The sequence below is a fragment of the Dreissena polymorpha genome, chromosome 12, assembly GCF_020536995.1.
Source record: "Dreissena polymorpha isolate Duluth1 chromosome 12, UMN_Dpol_1.0, whole genome shotgun sequence".
NCBI classification, from domain to species: domain Eukaryota; kingdom Metazoa; phylum Mollusca; class Bivalvia; order Myida; family Dreissenidae; genus Dreissena; species Dreissena polymorpha.
The window spans coordinates 41,619,587-41,647,000 of record NC_068366.1 but is presented as its reverse complement, the minus strand read 5'-3'; the positions used below and the strand labels follow the sequence as shown (position 1 = coordinate 41,647,000).

Genomic DNA, 27,414 nt, shown 5'->3' with positions numbered 1-27,414 from the left:
TCTAAGTGGAAAAGGGGCCATAATTATGAAAAAATGCTTGATAGAGTTGTCTGCTCTTGTTTATGGTTGGGGTCATGTTGGTTAACAAGTATGCAAAATATGAAATCAATATGTCAAGGGACAATGAAAATAATTGGGGAAGTACGAAAACTTTAGCATTTGCATGCTTACGCAGACGCTAACGCAAACGCTCACGCAGACGCCGGGGTGAGTAGGATAGCTCCACTATATATATTTCATATATAATAGTCGAGCTAAAAATATATATTTTCTTTGATCACTCATGAATTAAAATCCATATTCCACTGAAGCCAACAAATATCCTGTAAATATTACCTTACTGCAGAACATGGGCACTCAGCACATTTATAGTTCTGGGGCAATTTGATAACAAGAGCCCTGCATTGCGGGAGCCAACACTCTCCTGAGGGTGCATTTGTCACAAGTTTTATATTAGAAGTCACAGTGACCTTGACCTTTGACCTAGTGACCCAAAAATTGGTGTGGCATGTAGAACTCATCAAGGTGCAGCTACATATGAAGTTTTAAAGTTGTAAGTGGAAGCACTTTGATTTTAGAGCCAATGTTAAGGTTTTAGCATGACGTGGACGGCAGACAAGCTGGCTATGACAATACCTCAGGTTTTCTCCAAAAACAGCCGAGCTAAAAATAATGTTCACTTTTGTCAGCTTACTATATGATATGGCAGCCCTGCACTCTGCACATCGATAGTTCTGTGCAGAGAGCCCCTGCTCCTCACATATGGCCAGGTTGTACACAGGGTCCTCCTGTACACGCACACTGGCACATGTACGTGTGATCTGGTTAAGGCACTTGATGTGGGCTCGATAACCACACTCTGTGGAGTTAAATTGTGTGATGTTGTCACAGGGGTGCAAACAAAAGGCATTACATGGTTAAAATTGAAATTAATAACTTTAACTCATCACTGCTAAATTCAAATCATTATGATTATGTATACTTCTTTATTACCTTAATGCTTAATATTAATGTATCAAGAGCACCACGCTCCACGGCGGGTGCAGTTTTGAATTGATGAAAGCTTGTCAGAATTTTTTTTCAGAGGTCAGTGATCTTGACCTTTGACCTAGTGACCCAAAAATGGGTGTGGCATGTAGAACTCATCAAGGGGCAGCTACATATGAAGTTTCAAAGTTGTAGGTTGAAGCACTTTGATTTTAGAGCCAAAGTTCAAAACCTTGACAAATTTTGCGGACGGCGGACACGACATGACGAGCTGGCTATGACAATACCTCCGGTTTTCTACGAAAACAGCCGAGCAAAAATTGTTGGTTATATTATACACAGATTATGTGTTTACTTTCAAACAAGAGGGCTTAAAAGGCCAAAAGTCACTCACCAGAGATACAAAGGAACTGACCTGTTCTGTGCAGCCAAAGATATCATTAGAATAAATGTTTGGACCAAGTGTCATGAAGATTGGACTATCAATGTAACTTTAAGAGTGCTAACCAGCTTATACTAAAGCCATATAAAGATCACATACCTGACCCCATGGCAGCCATGTCTTTCAAAAGACCACAACCAATTTTCTAACTCATCCAAGATCAAAATAGAGAAAATGTTGATATAAATATAATTATGTGTTATAATAAGTTTTATGTGTTTGTTTATGTTTTTCACAATAGACATTTATTTTCCATTGCAACAAAGATTTATTTTGTTAAAAGTGATATATGGACAGATATTAAATAATGAGCATAATCAGCAAAAGAAAGTACCGGTACTGTTTTTCAAAAATTGTTGTAAAACTTTATGAGATCTTGAGATAAGCATCTCAGCATCTTAGGGTTTTATAGGTGATGAATAGTTACAAGTTGTTTTTGCAAGAACAGGTTTAGAACAGCTTTAGATACCCCAAACAACTGTATTTTTTCCATAGATTGAGTTTTTATGAAAAGCTTTTGCATAATTAAATACAATACGCTTCATTGTTATCAAAAATCTTTTTAGGTACTAAACATATGACACTTAATCTTTCTCACAGTTAAAACTAAAATTATCATAACCAAACAACTGTCAAACTATTTGGAATTTAAATGCACAAAAATTGTAGCATGAATACATTATTTGTGCAAAAATCAACTTCCAAAACAACTTAGCTATTTAACCAAACAGTTTTGTGCTTCTTATGAATGTGATTAACTGATGGTTTTTTAAGTTTTTAAAAACTACCAGAACAATTTTTAGACTGATCGACCTTGCAATGATAATTCCAACTGAAACAACAATAAAACCTGTTAGAATCACAAATCTTTGATAATCACACACAAACTACTAAATAACTGCATACTGTATAAGCAGTCAGTCTATCTTATCGATTATGTCCCTTTGACATCAATATTGCGACGCTTTGAAATAAAATTTCAATATATCATTTGGCAGGTTTAGAAATTATCTCCCTTTTAAAGCTTATTACTGCTCTTGGATTATATTTTTTGACTTTTGACCTTGAAGGATGACCTTGACCTTTCACCACTCAAAATGTGCAGCTTCATGAGATACACATGCATGCCAAATATAAAGTTGCTATCTTCAATATTGCAAAAGTTTTCGCAAAACTTTAACCAACGTTAAAATTTTGGGACAGTATGACAGACAGACAAGCCCAAAACAATATGCCCATGATCATTCAATCTGGGGCATAAAAATGTGGCCTCTACAGTGGCAAAATGTTGACAACGGACGATGCATGACAGAAAAAAAGTGATCTCAAATGCTCACAATGAGCACGTTGTGCTCTAGTGAGCCAATAAAACAAATTTATTTCATTTGGACTTATAAAATTGGATGGTTACTTTTTTTAAAACTTTTATTTGGCGACCACTGTTTTATCACTCCACATTTCACTTACCTGCATGTAATTCACCTGAGCATTTTTATCACTGCTGCAGCCCACCCTTTATCACTTTATTGCATGTAACCAAACTCAGCATTTGTACAACTGCTGCAGTAATCCCCATATCACAGCATTGCAAGTCACCCACCTGAGCATTTGTACCACTGTTGTAGCACCCCCCATATCACAGCATTGCATTTCTCACAGTAGTGTTTGGAGCCTGCCCCAGAACTAAGCACAAATTTGTGTCCCACCACCTGCTTTACTCCTTCCTCCACAGGCAGTGGGTCCTCCTGAAAAACAGGTCAGGGGCTGGTTTTCTTGAACATCATAAATACATCTCATCAAAAGTAAATCACAAAACATATTTCCTAGGAGAGAACAATTTCATTCATTTATTAAATAAAATGATAACAGTTCATTAATTAATTAACCTCATTAGATTGGAAAAGAGTTAAATATGATTGCATGTAAAATTGCTTGGGATGAAAAAGGTTACTCCAACATTATCAGCTTCGCCTATGATAGGTAACTAAACCTCTTAATGTTTGTTTTTTTACTTTTAATACAGTTAAATTGTATGTACATGCATGTAAAGTACCCTCTTCAAAGGCAAGTACAAAATCATTAATAGCACCTTAAATTCCAAACATAAAAGGCCATATCATTCTTGTGACATAAGAGAATAATGAAATAACATTAGTTTAGTCAGTCTCATATATTTATTTATGTTTTGTATAGCAGAAAAAATATTTAATATTTCATAAAATCATTAGATTATGAATCAACATATAAAAATCATCAATATTAATCATGTATCATTGGTTGGGCCTGGGACTAGTAAAGCTTTAAACAAACAGAGATAATCTTTATACAAATAAAGTAATTAAATTCTTAATTTTGTCAAGCAATCAATATTGCTTATTGGTAAACAAAACAAAACTAAAGCCATATAAAGCTGTAAAAGGAACAAGAGCACCGCCTTGCGAGTGCAGACCGCTCATCTATTTTTCTTTTTAAAGGTGAAGGGACCTATCTCAATTTCAATCATAAAGGAGGGAGGGGTGGAGTGGAGGGGGGTGTATAGTGTGGGGGTGTGGTCATTTATTACATTTTCTTCCAAAAATGCAAACAAAAATGCATTTTTTTTGGGGGTGGGGGGGGGGATTCTTGGGTGGGATGGTTGGACAGTATTTCAAAAACAAGAGGGCCTGAAAGGCCCAAAGTCGCTCACCTGAAATAACAAGATATCATTGGGACAAATCTTCTGACCAAGTTTCACGAAGATCGGAAAATAAATGTGGCCTCTAGAGTGTTAACCAGGTTTAACTATAGCAATATAAGGAAAATTGCCCCGCCCCCTGGCAGCCATGTTTTTTTTTAACCAACCGGCATCATTTTTGAACTAGTCCAAGATATTATCTGGATGAATCTTCTGACCAAGTTTCATGAAGATCGGACAGTAAATGTGGGCTCTAAGAGTGTTAACAAGATTTTACTATAGCCATATAAGGAAAAATGCCCCGCCCCTTGGAAGCCATTTTTTCAAGCAAACATAATTATTTTCAAACTCATCCAAGATATCATTGAGACCAATCTTCTGACCAAATTTCATGAAGATTGGACTATAAATGTGGCCTCTAGAGTGTTAACAAGGTTTTACTAAAGCAATATATAGCCATATAAGGAAAAATGCCTCGCCCCTGGTGGCCATGTTTTTAAAGCAACCAAAACCATTTTCGATCTCATCCAAGATATCATAAGGAAAAATCTTCTGACCAAGTTTCATGATGAACGGAAAAAAAAATGTGACCTCTAGAGTGTTAACAAGGTTTTACTATAGCCATATAAGGAAAATAGCCCGCCCCTGCGGTGGAAATGTTTTTCAACCAACCGGCATCATTCTTGTACTTGTCCAAGATATTATTGGGATGAATCTTCTGACCAAGTTTCATGAAGATCGGACTATAAATGTGGCCTCTAGAGTGTTAACAAGATTTTACTATAGCCTAATATAGCCATATAAGGAAAAATGCCCCGCCCCTTGGCAGCAATGCTTTTCAAGCAAACGTAACCATTTTCGAACTCATCCAAGATATCATTAAGACAAATCTTTTGACCATATTTCATCAAGATTGGACAATAAATGTGGCCTCTAGAGTGTTAACAAGGTTTTACTGTAGCCATATAAGGAAAAATGCCCCGCCCCCTGGCGGCCATGTTTTTCAACCAACCCGCATTATTTTCGAACTCGTCCAGGATATTATTGGGATGAATCTTCTGACCAAGTTTCATAATGATTGGACTATAAATGTGGCCTCTAGAGTGTTAACAAGATTTTACTAAAGCCATATAAGGAAAAATGCCCCTCCCCTTGGCAGCCATGTTTATCAAGCAAAGGTTAACAATTTTTGAACTCATCCAAGATATCAGTGGGACAAATCTTCTAAGAAAGTTTCATGAAGATCGGAAAATAAATGTGGCATCTAGAGTGTTAACAAGGTTTTACTATAGCCATATATGGAAAATGCCCCGCCCCCTGGCGGCCATGTTTTTCAACCAACCGGCATCATTTTCGAACTCGTCCAAGATATAATTGGGATGAATCTTCTGACCAAGTTTTATGAAGATCAGACAATAAATGTGGCCTCTAGAGTGTTAACAAGATTTTACTATAGCCATATATAGCCATATAAGGAAAAATGCCCCGCCCCTTGACAGCCATGTATTTCAAGCAAACGTAACCTTTTTCAAACACATCCAAGATATCATTGAGACCAATCTTCTGACCAAATTAATGAAGATTGGATAAAAAATGTGGCCTCTAGAGAGTTAACAAGGCAAATGTGCCATATAAGGAAAAATGCCCCGCCCCCTGGCGGCCATGTTTTCCAACCAAACGGCATCATTTTCGAACTCGTCCAAGACATTAATGGGATGAATATTCTGACCAAGTTTCATAAAGATTGGACAATAAATGTGACTTCTAGAGTGTTAACATGATTTTACTTTAGCCATATATAGCCAAATGAGGAAAAATGCCCCGCCCCTTGGCAGCCATGTTTTTCAAGCAAAGGTTACCATGTTTGAACTCATCCAAAATATCATTGGGACAAATCTTCTGAGCAAGTTTCATAGAGATTGGAAAATTAATGTAACCTCTACAGTGTTAACCAGCTTTTACAATAGCCATATAAGGAAAAATGCCCCGCCCCCTGGCGGCCATGTTTTTCAACCAACCAGCATCATTTTCGAACTCGTCCAATATATTATTGGAATAATTCTTCTGACCAAGTTTCATGAAGATCAGACAATAAATGTGGCCTCTTGAGTGTTAACAAGATTTTACTATAGCCATATATATAGCCATATAAGGAAAAATGCCCCGCCCCTTGGCAGCCATGTTTTTCAAGCAAACGTAACCATTTTCGAACTCATCCAAGATATCATTGAGACCAATCTTCTGACCACATTTCATGAAGATTGGACAATAAATGTGGCCTCTAGAGAGTTAACATGTCAAATGTTGACGCCGCATAACGGACGACAGGCAATCACAAAAGCTCACCATGAACACGTTGTGCTCAGGTGAGCTAATAAAGTAATACAAATTTTTTTTTGTGTTTTTTAACCATGTTTAAAAAAATAATAATTTAGGGGGGGGGGGGATTCGGGGGGGGGGGGGGGGCTTGGGGGATGGTTTGGGTGGAGTCTATTGTGGTATGTCAGGTAAGAGTTGTTTTGTCAAAGTATCAATCAAATCTAATAATAAATAAAGAAGTTATGGCAATTTTAGCAAAATTTAATAATTTGACCTTGAGAGTCAAGGTCATTCAAAGGTCAAGGTAAAATTCAACTTGCCAGGAACAGTACCCTCATGATAGCATGAAAGTATTTGAAGTTTGAAAGCAATAGCCTTGATACTTTAGAAGTAAAGTGGATCTAAACACAAAATTTAACCATATATTCAAAGTAACTAAGTCAAAAAAGGGCCATAATTCTGTAAAAATGACAACCAGAGTTATGCAACTTGTCCTTTAATGTCCCCTTATGATCGTTTGAAAGTGTTCCAAGTATGAAAGCAATATCTATGATACTTTAGGGGTAAAGTGGACACAAAACTTAACCAAATTTTCAATTTTCTAAGTATAAAGGGCCCATAATTCCGTCAAAATGCCAATCAGAGTTATGTAACTTTGCATGCACAGTCCCCTTATGATAGTTAGTAAGTGTTGCAAGTATGAAAGCAATAGCTTTGATACTTTAGGAATAAAGTGGACCTAAACACAAAACTTAACCAATTTTCAATTTTCTAAGTATAAAAAGGGCACATAATTCTGTCAAAATGCTAGTCAGAGTTACACAACTTTGCCTGCACAGTCCCCTTATGATAGTTAGTAAGTGTTGCAAGTATGAAAGTAATAGCTTTGATACTTAAGGAATAAAATGGACCTAAACACAAAACTTGACCAAAATTTTCAATTTTCTAAATATAACAAGGGACAAAATTGTCACAAAACCAGGCTTTCATTGTGAAAAAAAAATCTGATAAAGGGAGAAAACTCAAACTGAACTTTTGAAATGACCAAAAAAAATTAACCCCCTTTGTAAGTTTTTTTTTTTTTAAATCTATTTTTAGTCGTGGCGACCTTGACATTGGAGATATTGACGTGATTCTTTCGTGGGACACACCGTCCCATGATGGTGAACAAATGTGCCAAATGATTTTAAAATCTCACAATGAATGACATAGTTATGGCCAGGACAAGCTCATTTATGGCCATTTTTGACCTTTGAACTCAAAGTGTGACCTTGACCTTGGAGATATCGACGTAATTATTTCTCGCGACACACCGTCCAATGATGGTGAACAAATGTGCCAAATGATTTTAAAATCTGACGATGAACGACATAGTTATGGCTCGGACAAGCTCATTTATGGCCATTTTTGACCTTTGAACTCAAAGTGTGACCTTGACCTTGGAGATATCGACGTAATTATTTCGCGCGACACACCGTCCAATGATGGTGAACAAATGTGCCAAATGATTTTAAAATCTGACAATGAACGACATAGTTATGGCCCGGACAAGCTTATTCCGCCAGCCCGCCAGCCAGCCAGCCCGCCAGCCAGCCAGCCCGCCCGCATTCGCCAATCTAATAACCAGTTTTTTCCTTCGGAAAACCTGGTTAAAAAGGGCACATAATTCTGTCAAACTGCACGCCAGAGTTATCTAACTTTGCCTGCCCAGTCCCCTCATGATAGTAAGTAAGTATACCAAGTTTGAATGCAATAGCATTGATACTTTATGAGAAAAGTGGACGTAACTCAAAACTTAACCGGAAGCCGACGCCAAGGTGATGACAATAGCTCATATTTTTTTTTCAAAAATTAGATAAGCTAAAAATGTCAATAAATGTGGCCTCTAGTGTTAACAAGGGTTAACTTAAGCAATATATTTACATATAAGGAAAATTGACCTGCACCTTTGTTGCCACGACAGACCACAAAAGCTCACCATGAGCACATTGTGCACAGGTGAGCTAAAAAACAAAACACCAAAGATTTCATCAATTCTTTCTAACAAGGAGTTAAATACACTAACATCTATGATAGAAACCCTCACATAATTTGGCAAGTAACACTAAACTATTAATTTAAAAAAAATATCCTTGTCAGTAAAACAATTTGCTTTCTTAATTTACAAGTTGATAATTACCATTAATCTGCATCATGCTTTTTATTTAAAGGGGGCAATAGCATCTGTTATCAGTATACACGTATGAAGCCATGAAAATGTATTTTGTATGATTCATTAAAAATACATGTTCAAAAATCAGTGTAACCTTTACCAGAAAATGTTAGTGGATAATGGATAATACAGCAGGTTATCCAATTAATATGTTGCAAACATACAAATTACAAATATCTAATTTGAATAAATATGAAACAGTTAATGTTTCACATATTGTTTTAAATGAAATCATCCAAATTTTAACAACTGATAAAAGAGATAAAACACACAAAATAAGCTTCAGCAGAAGCTAAACAAATCTAATGACATGATATGACTGTACCTTGAGATCCTGAAGCTTCAACCTGAGCTGAATCAACGTCTTCACCAAGTTCTTCTGTTTGTCAGAGTCTTTGGTGGCCCTTAATATCATTTCCTTGCAAGTCTCAATTGCCAGTTCCAGCTCCTCTGAACTGCTCATCCCAAAGCAGCCCTTCAAATGTATCAAAGATAAGACAAGTTTGTAGAGATCTGCAATATAAATTATGCTGTCTCTGCGAAAAACAGGCTAAATGCATTAGAATAAACTTCTTGTACTACCCCAGATTAGCCTGCTCAGTCTGCTAATATGGAATAACACTTTTCATTTAGACTGGATTTTCCTTTTGAAGAGACTTCTTTTAAATGAAAAATTCCAAACAAGAGCACCACATAACGGGTGCCACGCTCGGCTGCGGGTGCAGTTTTGAATAAATGAAAGCTTGTCAGATTTGTTTTTTAAGAGGTCACGGTGACCTTGACCTTTGACCTAGTGACCCAAAAATGGGTGTGGCATGTTGAACTCATCAAGGTGCAGCTACATATGAAGTTTCAAAGTTGTTGGGTACAAGCACTTTGATTTTTGAGCCAATGTTCAAAACCTTAACAAAATGTTAAGGTTTAAGCACGACGCGGACGGCGAACGTCAGACGGCGAGCTGGCTATGACAATACCTCGGGTTTTCTCCGAAAACAGCCAAGCTTAAAATGTGAAAATTGTCGCCCTGATAAGCATGTGTCATTTGCACAGGCTTATCTGGGTCAATACTTAATGCACAAGCATTAAATCTATCAAAACACTGCTAAAATTGTTCTTGAATTTCTGCATGGCACAATAAATTGTGTAGGGATTCAAGGGGAGCAGTTGTCGGGTACTACTACTAGAATGTGCACTTAATTAGTACCAACAAACCAACATACCCAAGAAAAATTTGAGTAGGTGACTTACAGGCGCTATTATATTGCATAAATATCATAGGCATTTGAGGGGCATAGTAAATTTTGCTCTTTGAGGAGTGATCTGTGGCAGAAGGAAATTACTCTTTGAGGGGGCAATATTTGCGTTACCCTGAAAAATGTCTATGATACCTTTTTCAAAATACCTAACAAATTCCTTGTAGTCTGTTCGATAACTCAGGACAACATGCAGATTTTATATGTGAATCATGTTCTCATCAAGATTGAGTTATGTACATCTCATAAGCAATGACACATTATTTGCTTAAGCCTAATTTGTGGAAAACCCTTGCTTTCTTCTTTAGCCGCACAAGCAGGGTGGATTAAAAATGATTGCAATTTAATAGTTTTATTATGTTAAAAATACAATTGATGTCTTTTCCAAGATTTTACCAGGTGAACAAGTATTTGGATGTAAGTAAACCAAGATTAGAACTTAGCCTAGTCATGCCAGAACTTAGCCTAGTCATGCCAGAACTTAGCCTAGTCATGCCAGAACTTAGCCTAATCATGCCAGAACTTAGTCTAGTCATGCCAGAACTTAGCCTTGTCATGCCAGAACTTAGCTTAGTCATGCCTGAACTTAGCCTAGTCATGCCAGAACTTTGCCTAGTCATGCCAGAACTTAGCTTAGTCATGCCAGAACTTAGCCTAGTCATGCAAGAACTTAGCCTAGTCATGTCAGAACTTAGCCTAGTCATGCCAGAACTTAGCCTAGTCATGCCAGAACTTAGCCTAGTCATGCCAGAACTTAGCCTAGTCATGCCAGAACTTAGCATAGTCATGCCAGAACTTAGCCTTAGACCAGGATAAAAACTTTGCACAGATTTTGTCAAGCTCTTAAGTGGTTACACATTTTCACTTAGATTCCACCTGGTAGCCTAGTTGTTTTGGACGCACATTACACAGAATGGAGCTACTGCTCAGATGTTGTCAAGAGAAACATTCTGACCAAGTTCCATCAACATTGGATTGCTCCTGGAGTGTTAACAAGCTTTAAGGTGACGACAAACAATTCATGGTGCCAGGTGAACACATTAGCACACAATGAGCACTTTCTGGTTTCTGTTCTGGTAAGCTAATTAATTAGCACGACAAATATTTTAGAAATTGTAACTTTGTACATAGATATGCAAATATGTATGGTACAGAAACATGACAAATTGTAAAATCAGGAACAGTTAATACTGAAATAATCGTTCTGGCCATTTACAAACAAGAGGGCCTGAAAGGTCCAAAGTCGCTCACCTGAGATTCAAAGGAACTGACATGTTCTATGCAGCTCAAGATGTCATTAGAACAAAATGTTCTTACTAACTTTCATGACTAGTGAAAACCCTGGCAGCCACGTTTTTCAACAGACCAGAACCATTTTCATACACATCCAAGATATCATTGAAACAAATATACTGACAAAGTTTCATGACGATTCATAAGTCCATATAAGGAAAAATGCCCCGCCCACTGGTGGCCATGTTTTTCAAGCAACTGGAACCATTTTCGAACTTGTCCAAAATATTATTGGGACAAATCTTCTGACAATGTTTTATGATGATCATACAATAAATATGGCTTCTAGAGTGTTTACAAGGTTTAACTATAGCTACATAAGGAAAAATGCCACGCCCCCTCTGCGGCCATGTTTTTCCACCAACCAGAACCATTTTCGAACTCATCCAAGATATCATTGGGACAAATCATCTGACCAAGTTTCATGATGATCGGACAATAAATGTGGCCTCTAGAGTGTTAACAAGGTTTTACTAAAGCATAATATATAGCCATATTAGGAAAAATGCCCCGCCCCCTGGTGGCCATATTTTTTAAGCAAACGAAACCATTTTTGAACTCATCCAAGATATAATTAGGACAAATCTTCTGGCCAAGTTTCATGACGATCGAAAAATAAATGTGGCCTCTAGAGAGTTAACAAGGTTTTACTTTAGCCATATAAGGAAAAATGCCCTGCCCCCTGGCGGCCATGATTTTCAACCAATCGACATCATTTTTTAACTCGTCCAAGATATTATTGGGATGAATCTTCTAACCAAGTTTCATGAAGATCGGACAATAATGTGGCCTCTAGAGTGGTAACAAGATTTAACTATAGCCATATAAGGAAAAATGCCCCTCCCCTTGGCAGCCATGTTTTTCAAGCAAACGTGACCATTTTCGAACACATTCAAGATATCATTGAGACCAATCTTCTGACCAAATTTCATGAAGATTTTACAATAAATGTGGCCTCTAGAGTGTTAACAAGGTTTTACACTAACCATATAAGGAAAACTGTCCCACCCCTGGCGGCCTTGTTTTTTCACCGATCTGGACCATTTTCAAACTCGTCTGATATACATGTATCAATGAAACCAATGTTTCAACCAAGTTTCATGATGATTGGGCAAAAATTGTGACTCCTAGAGTGTTCACAAGGTTTCTCTATAGCCATATAAGGAATACTGCCCCGCCCCCTGGCGGCCATGTTTTTCAACGGACCGGAACCATTTTTTAACTCAACCAACAAATCATTTAGACAAACATTTTGACAAAACTCAACCAACAAATCATTTAGACAAACATTTTGACAAAGTTACATGAAGATTGGGCATCAAATGTGACTTCTACAGTGTTCACAAGGTTTTTCTTTTTTTGACCTAGTGACCTAGATTTTGACCCAGCATGACCCAGTTTCGAACTCAGTCGAGGTATCAATGGAACAAATGTTCTGACCAAATTTCATGAAGATCAGGCAATAAATGTGGCCTCTAGAGTGTTCACAAGGCAAAATGTTGACGACGGACGACGCACGACAGACAAAAGGCGATCACAAAAGCTCACCATGAGCACGTTGTGCTCAGGTGAGCTAAAAAGCCATTATTTTTAAAGAACAATTTGTCACAGAAAATGACACACCTATGAAATAAGATCAATATTTGTGAACATATAAATATGTACAAAAATAAAGATTATCATACTGGCAAACATGTATCCCTTAAAAGAATTTGTGTAAATTAAGAAACAGTTGACATTTTACATAGGTATTTGATAAAGTGAGAAATTTTCACTTTACAAACAATTTAAACAAGAGTGCCAAACTGTCACAAGATACGCCCGTTCGAGGGTTTTGGACACCATGCTCAATGCTTGAAAGTGTCCTCAAGACCTAGTTATTGACCCGGCATGACCCATATTTGAACTTGACCTAGATATCACTTAGATGTAACATCTGACTAAATTTGGTGAAGATCAGATGAAAACTACTTCAATTAAAGAGCGGACAACATGCTTAATGCTTGAAATGCACTATGTGACCTCGTTTTTGACCCGGCATGACCCATGTTCAAACTTGACCTACATATCATCTAGACACAACTTCTGACCAAATTAGGTGAAGATCAGATGAAAACTACTTCAATTAGAGAGCGGACACCATGCTAAATGCTTGAAATGCACTAAGTAACCTCGTGACCTAGTTTTTGACCCGGCATGACCCATATTTGAACTTGACCTACATATCATCTAGACACAACTTCTGACCAAATTTGGTGAAGATCGGATGAATACAATTTGAATTAGAGTCCGGACAAAGTGGCGCCGTTGAAAATGCACTAATTGACCCTATGACCTAGTTTTTGACCCGGCATGACCCATATTCGAACTTGGCCTATATATCAACTAGATGCAACTGCTGACCAAGTTTGGTGAAGATCGGATGAATACAATTTGAAATAGAGTCCGGACAAAGTGGCCCCTTTGAAAATGCACTTATTGACCCTATGACCTAGTTTTTGACCCGGCATGACCCATATTCGAACTTGGCCTAGATATCAACTAGATGCAACTGCTGACCAAGTTTGGTGAAGATCGGATGAATACAATTTGAAATAGAGTCCGGACAAAGTGGCCCCTTTGAAAATGCACTTATTGACCCTATGACCTAGTTTTTGACCCGGCATGACCCATATTCGAACTTGGCCTAGATATCAACTAGATGCAACTGCTGACCAAGTTTGGTGAAGATCGGATGAATACAATTTGAAATAGAGTCCGGACAAAGTGGCCCCTTTGAAAATGAACTTATTGACCCTATGACCTAGTTTTTGACCCGGCATGACCCATATTCGAACTTGGCCTAGATATCAACTAGATGCAACTGCTGACCAAGTTTGGTGAAGATCGGATGAATACAATTTGAAATAGAGTCCGGACAAAGTGGCCCCTTTGAAAATGCACTTATTGACCCTATGACCTAGTTTTTGACCCGGCATGACCCATATTCGAACTTGGCCTAGATATCAACTAGATGCAACTGCTGACCAAGTTTGGTGAAGATCGGATGAATACAATTTGAATTAGAGTCCGGACAAAGTGATGCCTTCCGCCCGCCGCCCGCCGCCCGCCGCCCGCCCGCCGCCCGCCCGCCGCCCGCCAAGGGGTTTCACATAATACGTCCCGTATTTTATACGGGCGTATAAAAACATTTGAAAACTGTCTCAGAACTTGACAAGTAGCCAAAGGGAATCAGTTTAATGAATAATATTCCTGTGTTCATGTTCAGACCTCAGGTTGAGCAAAATGGTCCTCTGCAAGGCCCAGGTCTGCAAAGGTGACGTCGTCACTGCTCCTGGAAGTTGGGGCACTGGGCTGAGTCCAGGAGGAACTTCCATTGGAGCCTGTTTATGGATATATGCAGCGATTTTTATTGGCTCTTTTCATGGGCACCATTTGCAGAGCAGAGTATACTTATTAATCATACGTTTAAAGCCAAATTTTACATATGAGATATTGAATGACAATGGACAAAATTGTCACCAAACCAGGTTTTCAATAAAAACAAGATGTGTTTGTGAAACACTATGTCCCCATATATTTGACCTTTGACCTTGAAGGATGACCTTGACCTTTCACCACTCAAAATGTGCAGCTCCATGAGATACATGTGCATGCCAAATATCAAGTTGCGACCTTCAATATTGCAAAAGTTATGGCAAATGTTAAAGTTGGCGCAAACAAAGCTACAAACAAACAAACCAACTAACAAACAGGGCAAAGACAAATATGCTCCCACTATAGTGGTGGGGGATATAAAAATTCAGATAAAATGTGTTTGTCAGAAACACTATGTCCCCTTCTGGGCCGATTTGATTTTTTTATTTTCTTTGACCTTTGACCTAGAAGGATGACCTTGACCTTTCCCACTCAAAATGTGCGGCTCCATGAGATACATATGCATGCCAAATATCAAGTTGCTATCTTCAATATTGCCAAAGTATTCATAAAATGAGCGATTTTGGCCTTATATACTTGACCTCTGACCTTGAAGAATGACCTTGACCTTTCACCACTTAAAATGTGCGGCTCCATGAGATACACATGCATGCCAAATATCAAGTTGCTATCTTCAATATTGTAACAGTATTCATATAATTAGCGATTTTGGCCACATATATTTGACCTCTGACCTTGAAGGATGACCTTGACCTTGAATCACTCAAAATGTGCAGCTCCATGAGATGACACATGCATGCCAAGTTTCGACCTTGATTATTGAAAAAGTTATTGCAAATGTTAAAGTTGGAGCAAACAGACCAACAGACCAACGTACAGACCAACAGACAGGGCAAAAACAATATGTCCCCCACTATAGTGGGTGGGGGACATAAAAAGTCTGATAAAGGGAAACAACTACAACTCAAAATGTTCATTGCTACTGATTGTTCATCACAGTTCAAACTTGGCCTTGAGATCATCTAGATAAAACTTGTGACAAAGTTTGGTGAAGATAGGATGAAAAGTATTTGAATTAGAGAGTGGAAACCATTCTCAATGTTTAAAACGCACGAAGTGACCCCGTGACCTAATTTTTGACCCGGCAAGGCCCATGTTCGAACTTGGCCTTAAGATCATCTTGATAAAACTTGTGACCAAGTTTGGTGAAGCTCAGAAGTAAACTACTGCAATTAGAGAGCGGACATCATTCTGAATGTTTAAAACGCACTAAGTGACCCCATGACCTAGTTTTTGCCCTGGCAAGGCCCATGTTCCAACTTGGCCTTAAGATCATCTAGATAAAACTTCTGATCAAGTTTGGTGAAGAACGGATGAAAACTACTTGAATTAGAGAGAGGACACCATGCTGAATGTTAAACAAGAGGGCCTGAAAGGCCCAAAGTCGCTCACCTGAGATTCAAAGGAACTGACCTGTTCTGTGCAGCCCAAGATGTCATTGGAACAAAATGTTCTTACCAACTTTCATGACTAGTGAACATCCTGGCAGCCATGTTTTTCAAGAGACCAGAACCATTTTCATACTTATCCAGATATCATTTAAACAAATATACTGACAAAGTTTCATGAAGATTCATAAGTCCATATAAGGAAAAATGCCCTGCCCACTGGTGGCCTTGTTTTTCAAGCAACTGGAACCATTTTCCAACTTGTCCAAAATATCATTGGGACAAATCTTCTGACAAAGTTTCATGATGATCGTACAATAAATATGGCTTCTAGAGTGTTTACAAGGTTTAACTATAGCTATATAAGGAAAAATGCCACGCCCCCTCTGCGGCCATGTTTTTCCACCAACCGGAACCATTTTTGAACTCATCCAAGATATCATTAAGACAAAATATCTGATCAAGTTTCATACTGATCAGACAATAAATGTGGCCTCTAGAGTGTTAACAAGGTTTTACTAAAGCTTGATATATAGCAATATTAGGAAAAATGCCCCGCCACCTGGTGGCCATATTTTTTAAGCAACCAAAACCATTTTCAAAGTCATTCAAGATATCATTAGGACGAATCTTCTGACCAAGTTTCATGAAGATCGGAAAATAAATGTGGCCTATAGAGTGTTAACAAGGTTTTACTATAGCCATATAAGGAAAAATGCCCTGCCCCCTGGCGGCCATGTTTTTCAACCAATCGGCATCATTTTTGAACTCGTTCAATATATTATTGGTATGAATCTTCTGACCAAGTTTCATGAAGATCGGACAATAAATGTGGCCTCTAGAGTGTTAACAAGATTTTACTATAGCCATATAAGGAAAAATCCCCCGCCCCTTGGCAGCCATGTTTTTCAAGCAAAGGTGACCATTTTCAAACTCATCCAAGATATCATTGACCAATCTTCTGGCCAAATTTCATGAAGATTGGACAACAATTGTGGCCTCTAGAGTGTTCAAAGGTTTTACTATAGCCATATAAGTAAAAATACCCCACCCCCTGGCAGCCATGTTTTTCAAGCAAACATTACCATTTTCGAACTCATCTGAGATATCATACAGCCCAATCTTCTGACCAAATTTCATGAAAGTTGGGCAATAAATGTGGCCTCTAGAGTGTTAACAAGGTTTGAGAAGAGCCATATAAGGAAAACTGCCCCGCCCCCTGGCGGCCATGTTTTTTCACCGATCTGGACCATTTTCGAACTTGTCCGATATAACAATGAAACCAATGTTTTGACCAAGTTTTATGATGATTGGGCAAAAATTGTGACTTCTAGAGTGTTCACAAGGTTTCTCTATATCCATATCAGGAACACTGCCCCGCCCCCTGGCGGCCATGTTTTTCAACGGACCGGAACTATTTTTAAACTCAACCAACATATCATTTAAACAAACATTTTGACAAAGTTACATGAAGATTGGGCATCAAATGTGACTTCTGCAGAGTTCACAGGGTTTTTCTTTTTTTTGACCTAGTGACCTAGTTTTTGACCCAACATGACCCAGTTTCGAACTCAGTCGAGGTATCAATGGGACAAATCTTCTGGCTAAATTTCATGAAGATCAGACAATAAATGTGGCCTCTAGAGTGTTCACAAGGCAAAATGTTGACGACGGACAACGGACAAAAGGCGATCACAAAGCTCACCATGACCTAGTTTTTGACCCGGAATGACCCATATTCAAACATGACCTAGACATCATCTAGATACAACTTCTGACCAAGTTTGGTGAAGATCGGATGAAAAAAAATTAAAATAGAGAGCAGACACAAGCTTGTTCCGCCCGCCCGCCAGCCCGCCCGCATTCGCCAATCTAATAACCAGTTTTTTCCTACGGAAAACCTGGTTAACAAGGCTATTGTCAAGCAATATGGTCCCCTAACGGCTCCACCATTGTCAGAAATTCCACCAATTTCAGATTTTTTTTTTATTTTTTATTTTTTATTGCGATTGCAACCACAATTTTTGACGTAGGAACAAAATGAAATGACGTGCATAATGTCCATATTGCCATCTATCCATGTTGCAAGTTTCATTAAAAAATATTAAGAATTTTTAAACTTATCGCAGGATCCAGAAAAGTGTGACAGAGACAGACTGACAGACTGACTTACTGACAGACGGAGTGCAAACCATAAGTCCCCTCCGGTGGAACCGGTAGGGGACGATAAAACTATTGACATTTTAAGTAACTGCATTAATAGTCTTATGGCAGAATGAGTTATTGAATATCATTTGTCAAGGGTTCAATTGAGGGATGGGACCGAATATCTAAATATTCGAAAATCGGACGAATATTCCAATCTAAAATTCATATTCACATTTTTATGCAAAGATACTCCTAAACAAGAGATGTGTTTGTCAGAAACACAATGCCCCCTCCTGCCCCGCTTTGATTTATTTATTTTTGTCTTTGATTATACCCCTACAAATTTTTACTTCCCTTCTAAAAATGATCTGTACCTGCCAAATGATAACTAGAAATTATCTCCCTTTAAAGCTTTCCTTTACTTTCCTTGGATTAGTTTTTTTGAACTTTGACCTTGAAGGATGACCTTGACCTTGAACAACTCAAAATGTGTAGCTCCATGAGATACACATACTTGCCAAATACCAAGTTGCTATCTTCAATATTGCAAAAGTTATGGCCATTGTTAAAGTTTTCGGACGGACGGATGGACAGACTGACGGACAGTTCAACTGCTATATTCCATCCTACTGGGGGCATAAAAAGTTATAAGTACATGTACAAAGTCGCAGTTTGGTTAAGTGCAGACGCTTTTCCTGTATAAGTAATTGCAGAGACGTAGGTACGTCTCTGGTCATGGTGTGGATAACAGCTGCCATCAATGAACGAGATGATAAATGACAAACAGGAGGGTATTAGGAGAGGGACCAATCACCAATTTACTTTAAGGTCCCCCGGCAGGTGCAGGGCGAAGCCCTGGTAGGGAGCCATCAGGGGCGATGCCCTGAAGCTCCAGAAATTTTGCCAATCAGAAACCATTTTAAGTAAGGCAAACATACTTCTCATGTGACTTCAGAAGACCATCTTCTTTGTTTCTACATGTACATTATTGTCCGGATGTTCTCTTTAATCACTCAATCAGTACAATGACTGTTTCAATAATAACTCAACTAAAATACCGTAACAATAAAGATGCAGTGTGTTTTATTTAAGAAATAATATATTTCTATCATGGTTTGTTGTCGAATAACCCACAGTAAGGAGTATAGATGCGTAGGAATTAAATCACGAGTGCGAAGCACCAGTGATTTGATAACACGCATCTATACTCCTTATTGTGGATTATTCGACAACAAACCATCATAGAAAAATATTATTTTGATTCTAATACGATTCTGATTGATTTGGTTCAAGCTTTTGGACGTGAACTATATTTTTCAATACTTCGCCCTTCTTTGTACAAAGTTCACTATTTAGTGACGTCATTGAATTGTACAAACATATGACGTCGTTTTCATTCATAAATATTTTGCAAATGACGTCACTTTCATTGAGAATAACAATTGTAGAAACGTTTATTGATGCTACTGAAAGCTGACATGCTATAAATGTTTTCTTAATTACGTTTCTTAACAAATAACATTCTTTGCAGGCGTGGTTATGCCACTTATCACCAAATATACAATTTGTTGTTTCATTACATTTATATACATGCTTCATTTATTACATTTCTTTTAGAGCGGGTTTTAGCACGTGCATTTTACTGCAATAATTTTTTTATTTCTTCGGAACTATTTTCGAAACATTAAGCTCCGCCCATAAGTTATTGCAGAATAAACCACACTTGATTTCCTTCTTTGTCTATAGAAAATAAGTCGCGTGCCGTGTTAGAATCGAAATTAATTTAGAGGAAATGTCAATTCCAAAATTACTCCCGATATAATTTTGTTAATAAAACAACATAGCTTTCTACGAAGTTTTTAGCCCAATACATGCACGCTTTCCATGCGTAAGGCGTGACATTGTACACTGTTGCATAACTTTTGTGCGCTTTTTGCTGGGACAAAAAGTCAACAAAAGATATGAGGAATTTCTATTTATAGTTTTATGGTTATTCCAATTTTGGAATTGTGGTATCAGAAGAGACTTCCAGCAGTTGGATAGCTGTAAATTTTACAAACCACAGATCTGGTTTATTTAGAATATATTACGGCCTATCGAACAACTAAGGTTAATAACACACGTTTCGAACTAGTTTTCCTAACTATGATAAACCTGATAACTGCCGCATCTGCTGCATTCGCGCCGAGAAAGAGTTGTATAATTTATGCAAAAGGTCTGAGTTCTTCAGCTATATTCATTCACAAATAGAAACATAATTTGAATATCGTGTTAAATGGAAAACTTTTGAACCGAGCGTATATAGAAAAGAATCAATAAACAATGTTTGTATTATACGCGCCACAGAAGAAAATGTTAATGAATTATTAAAATAGTCCACTATTTGCTGCTTCTTAATGACATGGTATTTTGTGCTCACACAGGTCATTCATAATCTGATGATATTAATAGATGCGGGAAAATAAAACTACAGCTGATCAAGAAGCGATATGCAGAGTGGTATGCACTATCATGCGTTTGTTGTATAACCTCGTTGATAGTTCTTGCTACTACAGCAGGGTTAAATTTGATATGTCTGGGAAACTTATTTTTTCTCAACAGATAGCGGTGATCTCTTGTTTTAATGGGACATTGGGTGTTAACAACTCAATACTATAAGGTTAAGTTTGTTTATATTCACAGTTCCAAACTTATAAAAGGCTGAACACAAGTTCACAAATAACTACAGGTAAAATATAGACAATGAACAAAAATGCTTTATAATCGCTAAAACCGAAAAAAACAACTAAATATAATAAGAAATATCTTTTAAAAAGATATTCGGCAAACATGCTGACTTTGAAATAAAGTTCAGGCCTCGACACTTACAGTGTGCCGGGAACCCGAGACCCCCAAATTTTGGTGAGGGACACCAGGTTTTCCCAGAATTTTGCTCTAATTTTAATATTCAGGGTTCCCTGTGGACACCAATCTGTAGAAGTTAGTGGCAAGCCCTGAAAGTTTGAAATTTATGTTTCTAAATAATTAAATTGAAAAACAAAAGTTAAACAATTGTGTGTGTTTTTTTCACTTGTTAGTCACATATTCGCTGCATGAAATGTGTCTTATTATGGTCAAACCACACATGTCAGAGTGTTAGAAGATACAAATTATACTATGGAAGTTCACATCACATGTGTCCTCACATTGCTTATTATGAGTTTATTTCTCCACCATCAAAATATATCGTGTTTTTTTAAAATATGTAACACAAAGTTTTACATTCAAATCACACTTTCATAACTGCGTCATGGGAAAATGGGTCTTATGGCATTTCAGCAAGCGTACCTCAAATCCAGCCTGTGCATTGCGTAGTCTGGTCAGAGGCGAGGCTTTCCGCTATAAAATCACTCAAGTATTTATGGTCTCATTATGTATCTCCTGACCAGACTGAGACATATGCAGGCTGGGTGGGCTATAGGATAAGACCCATTTTCCCATGACGCGGGTCTTTTTTTAATCATATTACGAGATGGCCACTTTTGTCCAACAACCGAAAGCATTTTCGAATTCGTCCAAGATTTTATTTGGACAAATCTTCTGAACAAGTTTTGTGAAAATCGGACAATAAATGGGCATCTAGAGTGTTGACAAGGTTTTGACTGTACATTTTAAAACTCAACCAAGATATTATTAGGACCATTCTTCTGACCAAGTTTCATGCAGATCTGACAATAAATGTGGTCTCAAGAGTGTTAACAAGGTTTTTCTATAGCCATATAAGAACAAATGCCCCGCCTTTGGCGGCCATGATTTTCAACCAACTGGAACATTTTCGAATTCGTCCGAGATATAATTGGCACAAATATTCTGACCAAATTTCATAAAAATCGGACATTAAATGTGTCCTCTGTAGAGTGTTAACAAGACAAATGTTGACACCACATAACATATAATTCTTGACGGACGACAGACAAATGGTGATTGTGCTCAGGTGAACTAACACAAAAAAATTCTAGGATTGTCCAGGAAAATATTAAATCAAAAGTTCTTAAGCCAAATTAACCATTTTGAATAATACTTGTTCTGTGGCATTTAATAATTTTGTTATATTTGGCTTATTTGTTATACCACAGTGTGTGTTTGTGTCCTTAAAATCTGTTGAATCATTCATTTTGATTTAGAGTTCAGTACTAACTATTACAATGTATATGTAGCAAAACGATACCTGATTTAATTCTTCCTAACTGGTCCTCTTTTTGTTTCTCAAAATGATCCTCTTCCATGTGTAAATCACGGTCAAAAGGGTTAAATCTAGTGTCTTTATAACTTGAGGGTGTATCACTTCCTGCATTGGAGCCTGATGAATGATGTCTATCATTCACATGTCCATCTGATGCCCCATTACTAAGTCCCACATTCACATCTGAAGCTTTCCTAACTGAAACAAATGACCCTGACTTGGAAGACTGTAATGTATTTATTGATGATGTCAGGGAATCAACAGATTTCTTAAACGTGCCTTTTCTTGACTCAGATTGTCGGTTGAAATCTAAGATCTCAGATGCTTTTTCATGACTTTTCATTAGGTCTTCATCTTCTGAATCCGAAGAATCAAACAGACTACCACCCTGCCTCATGACACCACCTGACATCTTTACAGTAGCCACTGACGTGTCAGAATTCATGATCTTGTGAGTATCAGCGGTCGTAAAGTTTCCTTGTATACTGGTTGCTTTCTGTGGTAAACCAGACCGCGTTGCCATAGTGGCCAGAATGTCATCTTCATCCTCACTACTGTAGACATTGTCTGAGTTTTCCACAGACGACATTGCCCTTACATTTTGATGAACTTGCTGCTGAAAAGATAACATGAGTGCCTTATACTAACTAATTTAATTAACTTATCATTTCTGTTACTTTTGATTTTGCTATAAATGCTGATTTATGTTTTTTTTCCATTAATCAACATTTATAGCAAAATAAAAAGTAACAGAAATACAACATTTGTAAGTTTCATTAGAAATTCAGAACTAGGACTAGAAATGTTGATTGCGTTAATAACCAAGACAAACAAGAGCTGTCAGAGGACAGCACGCTCGACTATTCAAGTGCTTGACAGTATAACGTAAGCCATCATGGGGAAATTGTTCATATTCAATAATTTATTAAATATTTTTTTTTTTTTTTTTGGGGGGGGGGGGTAATGGGGTGGGGGGTGAGAGGGGGGTATAATGTGGGGTGTGGTAATTTATTAGATGATGTTTAAAATTAAAAAAAATGTTGGAGGGGTGGGAGGGGATTCTGGGTAGGGGCCTGGGGTATTGTTTGGGTGGAATCCATTGTGGTATTCAGGTAAGTGTTGTTTTGTCAAAGTAATAATAAAATGTGATCATAAATAAAGAAGTTATGGCAATTAAAGCAAAATGTTCAATAAAGTTAATTATGAAATTGTGCTTTTCATGCATAATATTTTCTACACATTTTTATTGCAAGTTTTCATGCCATCGTGTTGTAAAAGTCCAATCATAAAATTAAAATAAACGTAGCATTACATTGCGTTAATTATATCAAGCTAATTATTAATTTAAATAATACTAGAATGTGTTAAATATTTTGCAATGAGATATAACAAATATAACAGCAGTCACTTAGAACTTTGATCTGAAAACAAACATAAAATAAAAATGTAACATTTCATTATTAACATGTGTTATTTATAACCGAAAAATATGATAAACAAGAGGGCCATGATGGCCCTGAATTGCTGACCTGACTAACCTTGCTACATCAACTTAAATACTATCAGACCCATATACAATCCCATGCCAGATTTCATTAATTAATACATTCTTACTAAATTTCATAAAGACATTATGCAAACTGTGGCCTCTTTCATCTACACAAGGTTTTACTAGAATTGGCCCAGTGACCTAATTTTTGACCCCAGATGACCAATATATAATCCAAAATCAGATATTATCAAGATAAACATTCTGACCATACTTGATTAAGATCAGATGAAAACTATAACCTCTATTGTCTACACAAGGTTTTTCTATGATTTGACCTAGTGACCTAGTTTTTGACCCCAGATGACCCAAATACAATCCCAACCCAGATTTCATCAAGATAAACATTCTGGCCAAATTTCATGAAGATTGGATGAAAATTGTGACCTCTACTCTCTACACAAGTTTTTTTTTAAACTTTGACCTAGTCACCTAAATTTTGACCCTAGATGACCTAAATTCAATCCCAACCCAGATTCTAATAAGACAAACATTCTGACCATGTTTCATTAAGTTGTGATGAAAACTGTGACCTCTATTGTCTACACTAAGTTTTTCTATGATTTGACCTAGTGACCTAGTTTCTGACCCCAGATAACCTTGATACAATCCCAATCCAGAGTTTATCAAGATAAACATTCTGACCAAATTTCATAAAGATTGGATGTAAACTGTGACCTCTATTGTCTACACAAGGTTTTTTCTATTATTTGACCTAGTGACCTAGTTTTTGACCCCAGATGACCCAAATACAATCCCAACCCAGATTTGATCAAGATAAACATTCTGACCAAATTTCATATAGATTGGATGAAAACTGTGACCTCTAATGTCTACACAAGGTTTTTCTATTATTTAACCTAGTGACCTAGTTTTTTATCCCAGATGACCCAAATACTCTCCAAAACCAGATTTAATCAAGATAAACATTCTGACCAAATTTCATAAAGATTGGATGAAAACTGTGACCTCTATTGTCTACACAAGGTTCTTCTATTATTTGACCTAGTGACCTAGTTTTTGACCCCAAATGACCCAAATACAATCCCAACCCAGATTTGATCAAGATAAACATTTTAACCAAATTTCATAAAGATTGGATGAAAACTGTGACCTCTACTGTCTACACAAACAAATTGTTGACGGACGCACAACGGACGTCGGACATCACAAGGTCAAATAAGCTCACCATGTCACTTCGTGACAGGTGAGCTAAAAATGTGTCTTAATTGTTGGACTCCTTGAAATCTGTCCGGACTCCTAAATTTAAAAAGTAAGGAGTCCTTTGGACTCCTTACTCAGGTGAGTTAGTGTCGAACACTGACTAGTCAATTTTTGCCAGAAATAATGAGGTTTTGTAAGTAATATACTTATTACTGACTACAGTAAAGGTGGCATGATTGATCATTTATGGTGTCCCACTTTTTTGGTCAAATGTCCTGACATTTTTAATGAAATATCCCGATTGAGACCTGAACATTTCTTGCATGTATGGTTAAGGTATACCAATTTTCTGTGATGTTGATACATGTATCTCATTATCTGGCATAGATGGATTAGGGCTGAGGCCTTTGTGAAGAATAGTGTCAGATGTGATTGATGTGTAAAGGGCATCGTGAAATTGTTTGTTGAGGATATAAGCTTTGTTTTGTTGTTTTGATTTAAGGAAAACATTTTCCCTACAAGTACATATGGTATGGCTTTTCAGTTTTTTGTCTTGATGTATGAGAATATTTTTTTTTTAATGTTAGAGTGTGCTGGGTTATCTTGTTATGAAAATAGGATGTCAAAGTTGAGGTTTTAAATGTATTGCAAATATGACTGGCACGGCTCTTTTTTTATTTGGCTTTTGAGTTTGATCCTTAGGTAATTGCTTTTATGGTTTTGTTGTCCAGATTTAACTTAAGATAATTGCATTTAAATGTGCTACAAAGTTTTTGTTTTTCATTCTTTTAATACCCAATTACCCATTGAAGATTGTTGTTTTTTATTTGTTTCGTTGAGATGTTTTTTGAGATGGTATTTTGTAGGTCTTCTGTAAATGTATTCCAAATAGTGTCTATGTCTTGATCAGCATATGTTCCATAATTTTATTTGTGTTTCATGAAGGACCATTTTAATTTAAAGCCAAACTGTTTTTGAAGTTTTTTTCTCTTGGTTTAGTTTTTCAACTAGGGGTAGTAAGTTTGAGGCTAAGAATATCAGCTTCATCGATAGGCTGTATGGTTTCAAAGTTGTGATTTTAGCAGGATAGTTTGTAAGGAAAAGATCACGAATTGTATCACATGCTAGATTGTTTACGATTTTGTGTTCAATAAATGTTGCAAATATTTATTCAAAAAGTGTTATCTGAATATATCTATCAAGTTAAAACTGCAAGAGTCAACGCATTTCGTTCCTTTCAGTAAATTATACTGACGTACGAATTATCCGAAACTTTCAAAGTTATCCGAAATATATTAAAGTTAACTAAATTGCATTTACTTTATTTGTATATGCCCCTTCAAAAAGAACGTGTAACACATTTGTTTAAACCAAAATAGTACACAAAAATGCTTTTAAAAGGGTATTTCTTAACAAACCAGTATCATTGAATTTCCAAAGTTGTTGTAGCTTTGTTTTGCGTTTCAAAGTTCCTTCGACAGGGTTAGAGCCTACTATAATGAATGCTGCCCAATACGGGGAGTTTAACATTACAGAGACAACCGTTGATTTTCAGCACGATTTCGATGTTTCAATGAATGGTATATGTATACAAGCTAGCCAGGGATGAATATCAGCGGATGCCCGTGAGCCCGGGCCTGTATACTTTGGCATGGGCAACTCAAATAAAAAAAGTTAGTGGTCCGACCGGGCAACTGGGCGATTGCTTTTTATATTAAGCTTGAACAAATTTAGTGCAGTTAAACATTAAATGAAATTGGCGATAGTGAATTAATAATAAGATCAATTAAATTCATTTATCAAAGCCAATGAAATGCTTTCACTCAGACTTATATTAGGACATAAAACACAGAAAGTTTTTCATGCAAGCCACGGTGTTGTTAAGTTATCTATTATACCGATATTTTAATTATTTAAAGAAAGTATTTTTTACACATGACACTACATTAACACGGTACCTGGCGCGTTAGGCCTTAGCTGGTCAATACTAAAGATAGTTGCCCGCGTGGGCAACCAATTGTAAAACGTTAGCTTCCATCCAGATACCAGGTTTTTGTTCTTAGTGTTCGAACAAGAGGTATACTTTCATTCATGTGTGCGTTTTAATTATTTATGCATTTCTTGATAGGGAGAGAGGTATCCCGTATGATTTAAAAGAAATATCTTGTTGGACATAACTACAGATAGCTAAAATTGTCTCCTCTTTTGTTTAATGCATCCTTCCTTTATTTGCTGCACCGCTCTTCTTTAATTGCACTCCTCTTT

The 27,414-nt window shown here is 37.1% G+C and overlaps 1 protein-coding gene and 1 long non-coding RNA gene across 3 annotated transcripts in view; both read right to left on the bottom strand.

Moving 5' to 3' along the window:
• The window catches only part of LOC127852877 (differentially expressed in FDCP 8-like), a 44,824-nt gene extending 18,184 nt beyond the window's left edge, over positions 1 to 26,640 (bottom strand). The window contains exons 1-6 of one of the 2 annotated variants that reach the window (XM_052386902.1): positions 26,568 to 26,640; positions 22,422 to 23,052; positions 14,451 to 14,563; positions 8,960 to 9,109; positions 3,030 to 3,174; positions 695 to 859 (exon numbers count right to left, since the gene is read on the bottom strand). In XM_052386902.1, coding sequence (XP_052242862.1) covers positions 695 to 859; positions 3,030 to 3,174; positions 8,960 to 9,109; positions 14,451 to 14,563; positions 22,422 to 23,052; positions 26,568 to 26,576 — 1,213 coding nt within the window. In that variant the 5' untranslated portion in view covers positions 26,577 to 26,640. The remainder of the gene's footprint in view (positions 1 to 694; positions 860 to 3,029; positions 3,175 to 8,959; positions 9,110 to 14,450; positions 14,564 to 22,421; positions 23,053 to 26,567) is intronic. The other variant, XM_052386903.1, reaches the window with a different exon arrangement.
• On the bottom strand, positions 13,355 to 14,281 carry LOC127852891 (uncharacterized). The gene is made up of 2 exons (XR_008036347.1): positions 14,140 to 14,281; positions 13,355 to 13,983 (listed from the first exon to the last, which is right to left on the bottom strand). It is a non-coding gene; the product is annotated as an uncharacterized LOC127852891 (long non-coding RNA).
• Positions 26,641 to 27,414: the final 774 nt, after the last annotated feature.